Source organism: Puma concolor, chromosome B4, assembly GCF_028749965.1.
Source record: "Puma concolor isolate L17-30 chromosome B4, mPumCon1.1.hap2, whole genome shotgun sequence".
NCBI lineage: Eukaryota > Metazoa > Chordata > Mammalia > Carnivora > Felidae > Puma > Puma concolor.
Genome location: NC_141673.1, coordinates 36478404 through 36491345, shown reverse-complemented (window position 1 = coordinate 36491345; position 12942 = coordinate 36478404). Strand labels below are relative to the sequence as shown.

Here is a 12942-nt window from a genome sequence, read left to right as displayed (position 1 = left end):
TAACAATAAAGTCGTAATTCCCTGGAGACTTGAAAAAAGATGTCACTTGTTGCCTCAGCATGGCAACCAATTAGCCCCTTTGATGTAAAGTGTCTGTCCTCTTTGAGGAAACAAGAAAGGTCTGGTTCTCCTTTCTAGTCTGTCATTTGTTGTACAGAGCCATAAACCCCATTTTACTGGGTTGCAAGCTACTGCCTTTGTTAACGTGCTGAAAACTTCATCAGCTGTCTTTAATCAAAGAAGATGTGCGTGAGGGATGACACCAGCAGTTGTGGTTGGGTTTCTGTTTCCCAGCCCATGAGTCACAGCTGGCAGAGAGCAAGGACACCAGTGTATCATCAGACAGCCAGTCACCTGAGCTTCTTTGATTTCAGTTATATAGCTAGGTAGTCCTTAATTCTGTTTAAAAACCTCTACATGCTTCTGTTTGGCTATGAAAAGGTTTTTCCTCTCCTGTCTAATAATATTTGGTCATTTATGCTTCTGTTTATAATAAAGTTTCATTTGCACATTTCCTACTCTAAATAATTGCCTGGCCAAAAGAATTCACTTTATGAGAGGACAGACATTTGATCTGACATTCTTTGTTCTGTATGGGACTTCATCCTCCTCTAGGAAACTTCGTCTCAAAAGATGTAAAATAATATGATCTAAGATCAGGAAATGACCTCTAGAACACTGCTTCTCAAATTGTAATGAGAGTGCAAAACACCTGGGGATCTCATTAAAATTCAGATTCTGATCCGCTGGTTGGTACCTGAAATTCTGCATTTCTACCAAGCTCCCAGGTGATGTTGATGCTACTTCCTGGACTAGAGGCAAGGCTAGAAGACCCATAGGCACTCAGTCCCTTGGGCATCCAGTCAGCTACCCCCGGTCGCGCTGTGAAGGCTTGTCTTTGAAGAGAGAAAACAACCATGTAACAGAAAGTGGTCTATATTGAGTTTTATTCTTAAATTTTTATCAAACACATGAAATTGTTTATGTCAAAGTAACTGTTGACAGTTTTAAGCAGTTACCTAAGGCTTGTACCTAAGTACTTGTTGATTAGGTCACTTTTGAGCATACATGCAAATTTCCTCAGTCTCCACTCAACTCAAGTAAGAGGCTATAGTGATGTTTTAAAAGCATTGCATAATGATGTAAGTTTGTAGGTTTGTAAAATAAAAACTCTTTTTTACTCTGGTGAGATAGACATATTCAGAAAAATACGTTACATCTAAACACAGAAATCTATAGCTGCCTAAAAATAGTATGTTCTTAAACATATGCATTTTTAGTTTACTTGGATTTTTACTGTTTATAGAGTTGGGCACCTGGGTGGCTCAGTGGGGTGTGTCCAACTTCGGCTCAGGTCATGATCTCATGGTTCGTGGGTTCAAGCCCGTGTCAGACGCTATGCTGACAGCTCAGAACCTGGAGCCTGCTTCAGATTCTGTGTCTCCCTCTCTCTCTGCCCCTCCATTGCTCACTCTCTGTCTCTCTCTCTCTCTCTCTCTCTCTCTCTAAAAAACAAATAAACATTTTTAAAAAAAGCACAATTAAAGAGTATATGTGAACTTCTATTGGATCTGTTATCCCATTTTAACCCCATAATGTCAATTTTTGATTATTTCTGCTTAATGAGTAACATGCTAGGGTAACATGCTAATGTAAACATGCTAGTAACATGCTAATGTAAAATTAAAGTTATTCCATGTGGCACCTGGATGGCTCAGTCAGTGAAGTGTCCGACTTTGGCTTAGGTCATGATTTCCCTGCTTGTGGGTTCAAGCCCCACATCAGGCTCTGTGCTGACAGCTCAGAGCCTGGAGCCTGCTACAGATTCTGTGTCTCCTTCTATCTGTCCCTTCTCCAGCTCTCTCTCTCTCTCTCTCTCTCTCTCTCTCTGTCTCTCTCTCTCTCAAAAATAAGTAAACATTAAAAATTTTTTTTAGAAAAGCAAAATTAAAGTTATTCCAAAAACACTATGATAACCGGCACTCAGAACTCATTTTGATGACAGATGTCACTTCCTAATTGTGTTATTTTAGATTAATATTAACTTTTCTTTTTAAAGAAAGAAGTGACTTGAAGTACTCTGAGGACAGAAGAATCTGGGCTGCAGTTCAGTAGCAATAGTAAAGCCTATTTATGTGGCTTGGTTTACTTCACCACCTGTCTTCACTTCTGTCTCTTCTGGTTTAACCTAAGAAAGTCTATAAAGCTAGTAAAGGTAGAGCCAGGTCACAAATCCACAGGGTTTGGATTCAGTAGTTACTCAGGCACACTCACAGGAAATTCTGCTTTCTGTTTCTGAGATGATAGGGAGACAGAAAAGAAGAGGAAAAAGACAATAATATTGTATTCTCATGTAACCTTAGCAGCAATTCTATGCAGCAAGTATTGTTATCATTCATTTCTATAAGAAATTGAAGTCTCGAGTGTTCCGTCAACTTGTCCGAGTGCACACATCTCTGGGGCAGAGCTGGCCTGGCACTCAGGCATTGTGACTCTGTAACTTTTGAGTATTTTTAATAATCCCCTTGAGTTGCGATTATAGTTAGGCACAGATACTTTAATAATAAAGTGATTCAAGAAATAACGACTATCCCACTGAGCCATCTGGTTTCTCTCAGCCCCTGTCGCTGGGCCTCTTCTATTTCTGGTTAGCCAGGAATGGTCTCCAACCGTGATTCTCTGTCTCCATTTCCTCTCTTCCCACTCAGGATAGCGGAAGTCTGAACATTTTATCTACTTAGCATCTCTAGTAATTCAGGCTGTGAACACACTTTGCCGTCACTGTAGTAGCTGTTTATTGATAGTTGTGCTGAGCTCCGTGAGGGAATAGAATTGAGAAATGCATCCATGCATCGAACGACTCAAGATAATAATGGGTGGAATGATAACAAAGTTCTGTTAGGAAGACAGAGTAGGTGGTGTTTTAGGTTTCCAGTGTGGACCTTGATTGCACATGTAATTTAGAGCTATGTTTATTTGGCTTGGGGTTTAAAATTAGAAATTGACCGTCTGTATTTTTCTTGATAAGTATGGCGTCATCCTGACCAAAAGGTTTTTGAAGGTCAGGAATAGCTTATATTTGCAACATTATTTTTGGAAGAGAAAAGAGGATGTAGACAAGTTTGAAAATAATGCCCTATAGTTGAGGACTTAAGAGGATTTTGCTGTACATCCACAGACATATAGTGTAGCCATTGGAATAAAAATTGTAAAGTATGTATAAAAACATAAAAATGTTTTTATAAAAACATGCATGTGCTATATACCTCAAGCAGATGAAAAGAAGGAAAAGTGAACTTGACATTTGCAAGTCTATTACATACATGTACTGTACCACATTGTTAAATGTCTCATTTTATCTTTCTGACAACATGAAAAAAAGTTGATGTTATTTTGGTATTTCATAAATGAAAGAATTGGGCACAGATATGTTAGGGCACCTCACCAAGGTCACAGTCAGTGGTTGAGCAAGAATTCAAACCCAGACCTCTTAAAGTCCAAATCTGATCATCTCTTTCCAGTTGGTTTATTCTGAGCTATTCAGCCCTGCCCCTAGCACTCTTTTTGGTTCACAAATAATTGTTTTTACAGTAAAGAGTGGAGTCACATGAATTCAGCTGAAAAAATGCATGCATTTTGTGAAAATACTAAATTGTAAAAATTATTGTGAATTATTTTACACTGCATCACAGAGTTGGCCAGGACAATTACTCTGTTGACACCATCTGTAAAATGAAAACACAATCTTAGCATAAACACATTTAGTTTTATCTGATATTTGAAATATGCATTTGTGTAACTGCCAAACTATTAGCTGCTGTATGTTCGCCAGAAAGTTCGAGCAACAAGACAAGAACAGAACTGCCTTTATTTGTAGATAGCAAGCAAAAAAAAATTTTTTTCCCTTTGGGAAGGACTTTTGTTGTTGTCAACCAATATCTCAGAATTTGGGGATGCAGACCCTTGTCTGAAACTAGTGGTACATAGTTTTGTTTGTTTTGTTTTTTAACTTTGCCTTTCATATGATAACTTTGTATTGCAAATATCACATACTATAAAAATTTTTGTGTTTGAGACTCACAACTACCTTTAAAGAAATAATAAAAAACTTTTCTGACAAAGGTTCCATTTTTCTGCACCACATTTTATCTGTTTTGGTATGTTTTTACTTTGCTGTGTTTACAATAAACATTCACCAGGAGAAGTTTAAAAATTTGACTTAAAAATAAGAACTTTGTCTCATTAAACTACTTGGGTTAGATTTGGAAAGGACATTAGTGGTTACATTTGAAATTTTTTTTCAGAGCGTTTACCCTGAAAACATCAGTAAAATTGTACAATTTTTTAACTTATTTACTTAATGTTTGTATAAATGGCCTGGAAGATTGCTAAGGAGAGCAAACAGAGTGGGTGGACATAAATTTGTCAACTTTTCCAACTTAATTTTTTTATTTCTTGACATTGAGTTGAAAAAAGAAGATCAATTCTATCTGAAATTGTATGACTTTTAACTGTTTCCTTAGAAAAGTGCAGTCTGACTAGGCGACGAGGTTTTCATATGTAACCTATGCCTTCTCATTAAAGAAGAATATTTTCGTAGCTGCCTGCACTATTTAAAGCACAGAGTAAACCAGCTGTTTGAAAACTTTTTGTTGTTGTTGTTATTCCTAGTTATCTTGATCTATTTGTATAAATTGCTAAATTGCTTCCATAAAATGCCTCCAGACATAAGGGAATCATTTGCATAAGTGGATGAAAACTTTTGTCTTCCATGAAGGAAAGCTTGAAACAAGCCTCTTAATCATTTCCCTCCCTCTCTGGTTCCAGTATCCGGCTGCTTTGATGAACCTGGGGGCTATCCTCCATCTCAATGGCCGTCTCCAAAAGGCCGAGGCCAACTACCTGCGGGCACTGCAGCTCAAGCCAGATGATGTCATCACGCAGTCCAATCTCCGCAAACTGTGGAACATTATGGAAAAGCAAGGCTTAAAGACATCCAAGACCTGACACAGGAGGGCAGTACCTCCTCCTCCTCCATATTTTAAAGCTGGCTTCGTTAGTGAACAGAACTTCCCAGCAGTGCTATGACAAGAGCTGGTATGGACTTCCAAGATGGGGGCAGAGGTCACTGAGGTCACTGCCACGTCTGGGAGTATTCACTCTGCTGTTGGCACAGCCGTTAACACCAAAAAGGGGAACATTGGAAACCTCCTGAAGGACGTAATTGTTACCCATAGAACTATTATTAAACCAGAGCACTTAAAACAGGATCTTACGGCATTGGGGTGGGAGGTGGGCAGGGAATCTAAGTTACAAATTTTGTTCATTTTTGAAAGCTAATTTAGAAATTATACTGTTCCTTAAACACTGTGAGAGGAAGTCAGAGTGTCCATTCAGCCCTGCTAAACTATTAAGATCAAGTGTTAATAGGGAATAATTAAAGTGTCGTGTGAATCCCAGCGTGCCGGCCGGTTGTCCTGACGCTGCTGTCTTCCCTCTTTGGGACAGCCTGCTTACCAATTTGTGAAACTTAGGGGAAAAAAAAAAAATTTTAAAGTATGTCAAGATCTGTCAGAATCTATAGTTGTTTCCCGACTAGGGCACATAACATTTTATTATTTGGATGTCACAGTCTTCATTTCTTTTAGACAGCATTTGCTTTTCAATGTTTGAGCTGAGGTAACCATGTTTCACACTGGCATTGCTGGAGAGGTTGGGGAGACCTTTTACATGTCCGGCAGGCAATTTTTATTTTTAATGTCACCAGCATTTCCCCCCAGACTGCCTAGGAGAATTCACTGTATTAATTCTTAGGCTTTTGAAGTAGCTATAGCTGGTTAATGCACATGCTTATATAAGGATTAAATCTAAAAGAGCTTAAAAGTGTTCTAATTCCAATAACTAGCCAGCAGCTATTAGACAAAAGGGAAGTTGCTGTGTGCTTCCCAGATGTGGTTAATGGTTAAAAAATCAAGTCTGAACAAAGGAGTGTATAATAATGGTTGCCAGTGATGTTATATTTTGGAAAGAATTGGTATAAAATGCTAATCACTTTCTGATAGGTTCCTAGACAGCAATGCTAATAAGTTTTTAAGGAATTATTTTTTTATATTTTGCTCGTCCCAAAACACATAAAAAATGAGCTACAGTATAGCATCAGCCTGTGTGTTTTTAGGTCTTCTGCCTTGCGCTTTTCACAGTTAAACTATTTTTTCACTAGCAAACTGGTATTTTATTCCTTTACCTATTAGTAACCACTTCAGTGATCATTACACAAGTAAAAATGAAGTAGAGAAAAACATTTATTGAACATTGTTTTGACTTGCAAACTTTGCTACTAAAAATTAACTTTGCAAAAAAAAAAACTGTTCACTATCAACTTCATAGAGAAAGTAGCTATACAATACCCTACATATTTATTTATTTATTATTCTACCATAGCAAAATAACAAAACTTGATTCATTAAGTCAGTTCTTTGCAACTGAAAATTAGCTTTTTTCTCCTTTCCTTCAACTTTCATGTATATATATTGAGCAGCAGCCCCACTAAAAGGAAGCTGGACATGCAAATACATCATATTTTGTTTTCTCCATATTTTATATGTTTTACTCTGTATCTGAATAAAGCGGGATAAAGAATTTAAAGTAGTGTTCCTACGGAATTAGTGTTTTTGTAAAAAGGTCAGATGTAGTGAGAGAGGTTTGTTGATGGCATTAGTAAGAAGGCCCTCCTAATAGGTATATTATTTTGTAAACATTTCATCGAAGGGCCAAAAAGTTAAATTATAACTAGATCACTGTGTCTTCAGAATGATATTTAACGTTTAACAACAGCAAACCCGTGGTCAAACCAAAAGTGTGGGTTGAAGTGTATTTTTCATCTTTTAACACATTGGCAATTGCAAAAAAAAAAAAATAAGTAAATAAATAAGGAATTTAATATAAGGATATAAAGATAAATTCAATGTCTAACAGTTTTATTTATTTAAATAGTTATTGACCTATGATGACTTCCTAATCTTAACATTTTATGTCTTTTTGTTGTTAATGTTCTTCCTTTCAGACACTTGGTTCTTAATAGGTTCGCTGATTGCACAGTAGAGGCACTTCGAGTTGACCCAGTCCCCAAGTAGCATTAATAATTGGGCCTGTGTCATAAAATGCATGGATGTTTAATAGCAAAATGTCCCTGACACCTTTCACTACAGGGCTGGGCTTAGTAACTGACCAACTTGGGGGGAGGGTGGGACGGGGGGCTATAGAACATGGTCAAAAAATGTCTCCGCTCAGGGATTTATGGTGGATTATTGCAGACAGTGCTAAAAATATAGAGCACAAGACAAGTTTACTAAATTAAAGTTTTATTTTTTGAGAAACTGTTATTTGTATAAATTATCAAGATTTGTAGGCTTTCCTTTTGTAGAAATAATTGTTTTATGTGCCAGAGAATTTCAATTTTGTTTTCAACAATAAAGCATTGATAACAAATATGTTGTATAAGCCTTTTTTAAATCTTCTACAGCAACAGCACTTAACGTTCTCATGGATTTTAACAGAAATTGAAAAAAGTTTTAAAAAGTAGATATAGAAAGTCAAACAGAGACATATCATGGCTAATGTATAATCAATAATAATTAATCATTAATTTTTAATCGTTATAACAATATTAAGGGTTCCCTATAACACCAGATTTGCCACCTTCCAAAAACAGATGGCACAATTTTTGTTTTATTGATGAGCTATAGAAACGGAAATATCCCAAGCATGACTCATTCATAGGTCATTTGGTTAAAATGGCCATATTAGAAGACCTGATACTCAAGTCCTGATCCTAGAGGAAAGCACAACAGTATTTTGTTGAGAGACAGGAGTACAACACATTCAGGTATCAGTTATAAGAAAGCATTGGGTTCTAGACAAAATTTGATAGTCTTGTTAAAGTTGTCATTATATAATAACATATATTGCCTAATCCCTTTATTAGGGATAAAAGTTAGCTACAAAGATTTTACTTTATGTTAAACGTCATATGGATGTGCAAGGTTGTATTCCAGCTTTACAAAAAAAAGCCAGGGGCGCCTGGGTGGCTCAGTGGGTTGGGCGGCCGACTTCGGCTCAGGTCATGATCTCGCGGTCCGTGAGTTCGAGCCCCGCGTCAGGCTCTGTGCTGACAGCTCAGAGCCTGGAGCCTGTTTCAGATTCTGTGTCTCCCTCTCTCTGACTCTCCCCCGTTCATGCTCTGTCTCTCTCTGTCTCAAAAATAAATGAACGTTAAAAAAAAAAAAAAAAAAAAAAAAAAAAAGCCAGAGCTCAGAGGTATGAAATTAACTTGTCCAGGTCACAAAGCTAGCAAGCAGCAAGTCTGTCCCCGTAGTGTCCTGTGCTCACATGCCCTGTGTCATGTGAGCACTCAGGCTGTGAACCCAAGTCTGGAGACGAGGTTTCTCGTCCCCTTTGGCATTTTCTAGCTATTCCATCTTCCACAAATGACATTCCCTACCCCTCACACTTAAGATGATCATGAAGATTAAAGGCAATTCCTGTGGTCTAAATGTTGATGTCCCCCCAAAATTCGTATGTTCATAGATTATGTTATTAGGAGGTGGGGGGAGCAGGCGAGTGACTAGTTCATGAGGGCAGATCCCTCAAGAGTGGGATTCATACCCTGACAAAAGAAGCCCCAAAGAAGTCTCTCGCCCCTTTCACCATGGGAATACAGTGAGCAGCATGCAACCCAGAAGTGGGACCTCAGGTGACCAAGCTGGCACCTTAATATCAGACTTCCAGCCTCTGGAAGAAAGAAGTTTCTGTTGCTTATAAGCTTTAGTCTTTGGTATTTTGCTACAGAAACCCAAACAAACACAGAGGGAGCACATGAAAAAAAAAAAAAATGTAAACATTTAGACTGTGAGAGCCAGAGAGGATTTCAGTGAACATGTAGTTAGACCTATTTACTTTCAACCTAAAGAACATAAGGTTCCCCCATACCAGGTGGCTTAACTAAGCTCCCCAAACTAGTTAGTGGTAGTTACATGACAGGCTATTGAAATCTCAATTATTAAGTGGTCTTGCTACATGCAGTAATTGCATAATTCTGTTTTTAATTTTTTTTTTAATGTTTATTTATTTTTGAGAGAGGAAGAGAGACAGAGCATGAGCAGGGGAGGAACAGAGAGAGAGGGAGACAGAATCTGAAGCAGGCTCCTGGCTCCAAGCTGTCAGCACAGAGCCCGACACGGGGCTCGAACCCACGAGCTGTGAGATCATGACCTGAGCCAGAGTTGGATGCTTAACTGACTGAGCCACCCAGGTGCCCCCAGTCTCTTTTTAAATCAAGGTACAGCTTTATCTTAGATTGAAAGCACTCTGCTTTGAAACCAGTAAGGGCAGGGGCCATGTCTTTCTTTTTTGGCATGGTTCCTTCAGCCTGGCACACTGTTGAGTAGAACATAAAATACACTATAAATTAGAATTCCATCTATTATTTGCTCCTTATCAACTAGATATTTTTGAAAGTCCACTTTCTAAAAAGTTGAGACTGGGAATTCAATAACTCTTTTCACTTGATGTTCTCACCTTAGGGCTGCGTTTTCACATAGTAATCATTTCTAGTACAAAGAAAGGAAATGCATCTCAGTCTCCGTTATGTTTGCTATTACAAGGGAGGAAACTGGGTTTCTGGGGACAGTTTAATTATTACAGTAATTCCAATTCATTCCTATGTACCTTTGGAATATGAGTTTACACTTAAATATTTTCAAAATTATAGAATTTGCTTCCTACTATTCACAACTCATGGGTGTTGCTAGAAAACGACGTAAGCATTGGAACTGCCATGCACTGTGAGGAGAGAAAAGTTGAAGTATTAATGCAATTGCACTCACTCTGCTCTGCTTAGCTTTGCAGTAGAGAAAGATGCATGTGGACCAGGACTTTAACCTTCTTGCCATGTCATTTTGGGTGGTCTTCCTGCACGATGTAATCACAGAGGCCTTTGAGTTGGCTTTCATTCCATTGGCCACGTCACCACATATTGGCCTTCTGCTGTTGTTCTGTAGAGCTTTGAGATGTATTTTTCCCCCTGATGTACTGCTGGGATTTAAATTTCCGTTCACTTGAAATTTCTGTGACAGTTTTCTTCTAAGTTTTCAAAACATTTCCTCAAGTTTTTATAACTGCTCCCTGGTATTATTGTGTTATTTGTCTGTTTCCAAAGAGTGGACAGAAGAGCTTTTGTTTAGCAAGAAAATTGTTAGGTCGAATAAACAGTTACGAATATGTGAGACGACTTGATGGGGTCACTTTAAATACCTATAGGGATCTAAGAAGTTGATATATCTGAAATGGTGTTCAGGAAAAGTGTCTAGAGATCCTAAAAGGAGCAAGAGAATGGATAGACACATGGGGAATTGACTAATAATTGCTGCTAGAAATAATTAAATTTTTGTCATAGAAGTGGAGGATTGGATTAGAACACTTTTGAGACTGTGTCCTTTTGGGCTGCCCAGTAATCTGCCAAAATTGAGCCACTGTGTTATAGGGAAAACAGTGTTACAAATAAGAGATTGGTTTACAATATAACCAATGAAAAAGTGTTCAACCAATTGAAGTCTAGGTTAGAACTGGCTATTTATTCCAATCTAAAATGTATTTTTCTCCTACCTCCTTTGGATTTGACAGGAATTGCAATCATTCAAGACAAAGCTGTCAAACATTCTCCAGACAGACGGAGAGAATAGAGTTCCATGTTCCAAGTAATAGCTCAAGACTTCTAGAGACCCTTTTTCTAATAATTTCTATCATGTGTCTTCCTTTTCCATCCTAAAGGACGCAAAATGAATAACTCCTCCGAGAACTTCCTCTTGGTAATATCACTGAGCAGCTAGATACTATAATGAAGTTGTCGAACATGTATTGAGAAGTCAAGCAATTTGTTTTCAAAAATACCAAAAATATTGACAAAGTGTTAAAATGCCTCTTTCATCTGGATCCTTCTCTTGTATCATGTAAAAGGCCATTTGTGACCAGAAAATCAGAATTGGTAAGGAAGGAGAAGGATGAGTATGTATTCATGGAGACAGGAAACAAGTGACTACCTTTAATTTTAATGTAGGACCTTGTTATAATCTCTTTTAGCAAACAATGGCCATATTGACTCTAACAATAATAATTAATTTTTTAACTCCGCAGACATCACCTTATTAAATTACATTAAGACAATTAATAATCTCAATAGGTTTTCATTTTTTAATTCTTTTTATTTTAAATATATTGTTTTGCTTACTGTTTGGCTACTTTATGTTTCCTTTACAATCGACTACTCTTTTGTAAATGTGCCTTTGCCTGTATACTTTGTGATAATGAAAATATGGGAAATTCCACCGGAATTATGGTGTTTCAAAATATATCTTTAGAAATCTGTCCTACACAACCAAGTATTGAGATGTTACTACATTCTATTAAAATTTAATTGAATAATTTTGTATTATATGAGATGGAAAAGTACATCAATATTATGTTTTATTATATCCCATCAGGTATCACTCTCCCAATTATCCTGTCAATGATATTTATAGAATGTGAATATACCAGCAAAGCCTATCTCTTTCTACAAAGTAAGTCAAGGAATTTTTTGGTTAATTTGTTGTCACTTCTGTTTCTAGAACTAATGGTTGTTTGGACTTGTATTTGTTCCAGAAGTTTGCTCTGTGAATGATGTTGAAGATGAGTCAGTCTGTTGCTATTTCTCAAGTGGTCACAAAGTGATATTCGTAGAAATGCTAGTAGTGACATCAGAGAGCAAGAGAAAACATTAGATTTGACTTGACCTCTGCACTTGACAAATGAGGAAGCTGTTGTTTGGGGCAGTCAAATGACATAGCTACACTTACACATTCACAATGGATCCAATGTAGCAGGGAACATGTTGAAGTATGAACTATATGTTACATGTTTCGTGGCCCAATACCAACCATCCAGAGTTTGTAAAAACATCTCTTCTTTGGAGTGGAGGGTAGACACAAAGCTTGCCAGGAAAGATTTGATCATGGATTCTTTATGGGTTGCATACATGGAAGATATTACTGCCTGAAACTCCTATATCACTAAAATTCTGTTTGGGTCCCTCGTTTAAGACATGAACTCCATTTCAGAATAAATTTATGAAGCATACCTAACCAAACACAGCTGGTCTAAGTAAAAGTGGTACACAGAAGTATTAGGGTAGATTAACCCATTTCAAAGGTCCATTCCTGTCATCTGATGACAGTGCTCAGTTATTTTTTCTGACCTGACCATGGTGCATCAGGTCCAAATGATTCAAAGTTCATTTGCCTATTGCAGCAGGTACAATGTGTGAGATTCCAGGACACATAGACGTATTAGATGGTGATCCTTCATGAAGAAATTGGCAAGTTTTTTTTTTTTTTCTCTCTCTCTCTCTATTTTACCTGAGTCATTCTATGTGCCATTAAAGATTTTTGGAGCATACTAGCTACCTGAAAGCTCTTTATAGGTCAGAGAATCATTGTAAAGTATGGATAGCATGTATTTTTCTATTGCAATATAACAGCAGTAAATATATTTGCTACAAGTCTTTATGATTATTGGCTGATCTATTTGATTCTCTTTCAATCTTGTCCACCTTCTTTCTGTCATATGCGTGTGTGTGCATGGGCACACACACACACACACACACACACACACACACTCACTGGGTAGCTGGGAAGTCTGCAATTAAACCTAAGTCCAAACATTTGATCCTCCAAAGAGGAAATCATTATGGGGAATGTGACATAATTTGAGGTGTTTTGATTAACAGAGGAAATAAAGTGAGAGCAAAACTTTTGTCCTTGGGTGAGTGATTTAAATCCAGACAAGCAGGAATCAAAAGGATATGAAGGAAGGCATTTCTTAAGATACTGTTATAAACACCTTAGCAAA

The 12942-nt window shown here is 37.4% G+C and overlaps 1 protein-coding gene across 2 annotated transcripts in view; it reads left to right on the top strand.

Moving 5' to 3' along the window:
- The window catches only part of TMTC2 (transmembrane O-mannosyltransferase targeting cadherins 2), a 404595-nt gene extending 391998 nt beyond the window's left edge, over window positions 1-12597 (top strand). Inside the window, exon 12 of one of the 2 annotated variants that reach the window (XM_086712717.1) lies at window positions 11538-12597. In XM_086712717.1, coding sequence (XP_086568843.1) covers window positions 11538-11567 — 30 coding nt within the window. In that variant the 3' untranslated portion in view covers window positions 11568-12597. Of the gene's footprint in view, window positions 1-4827; window positions 7489-11537 lie in introns of those variants that run through there. The other variant, XM_025926374.2, reaches the window with a different exon arrangement.
- Window positions 12598-12942: the final 345 nt, after the last annotated feature.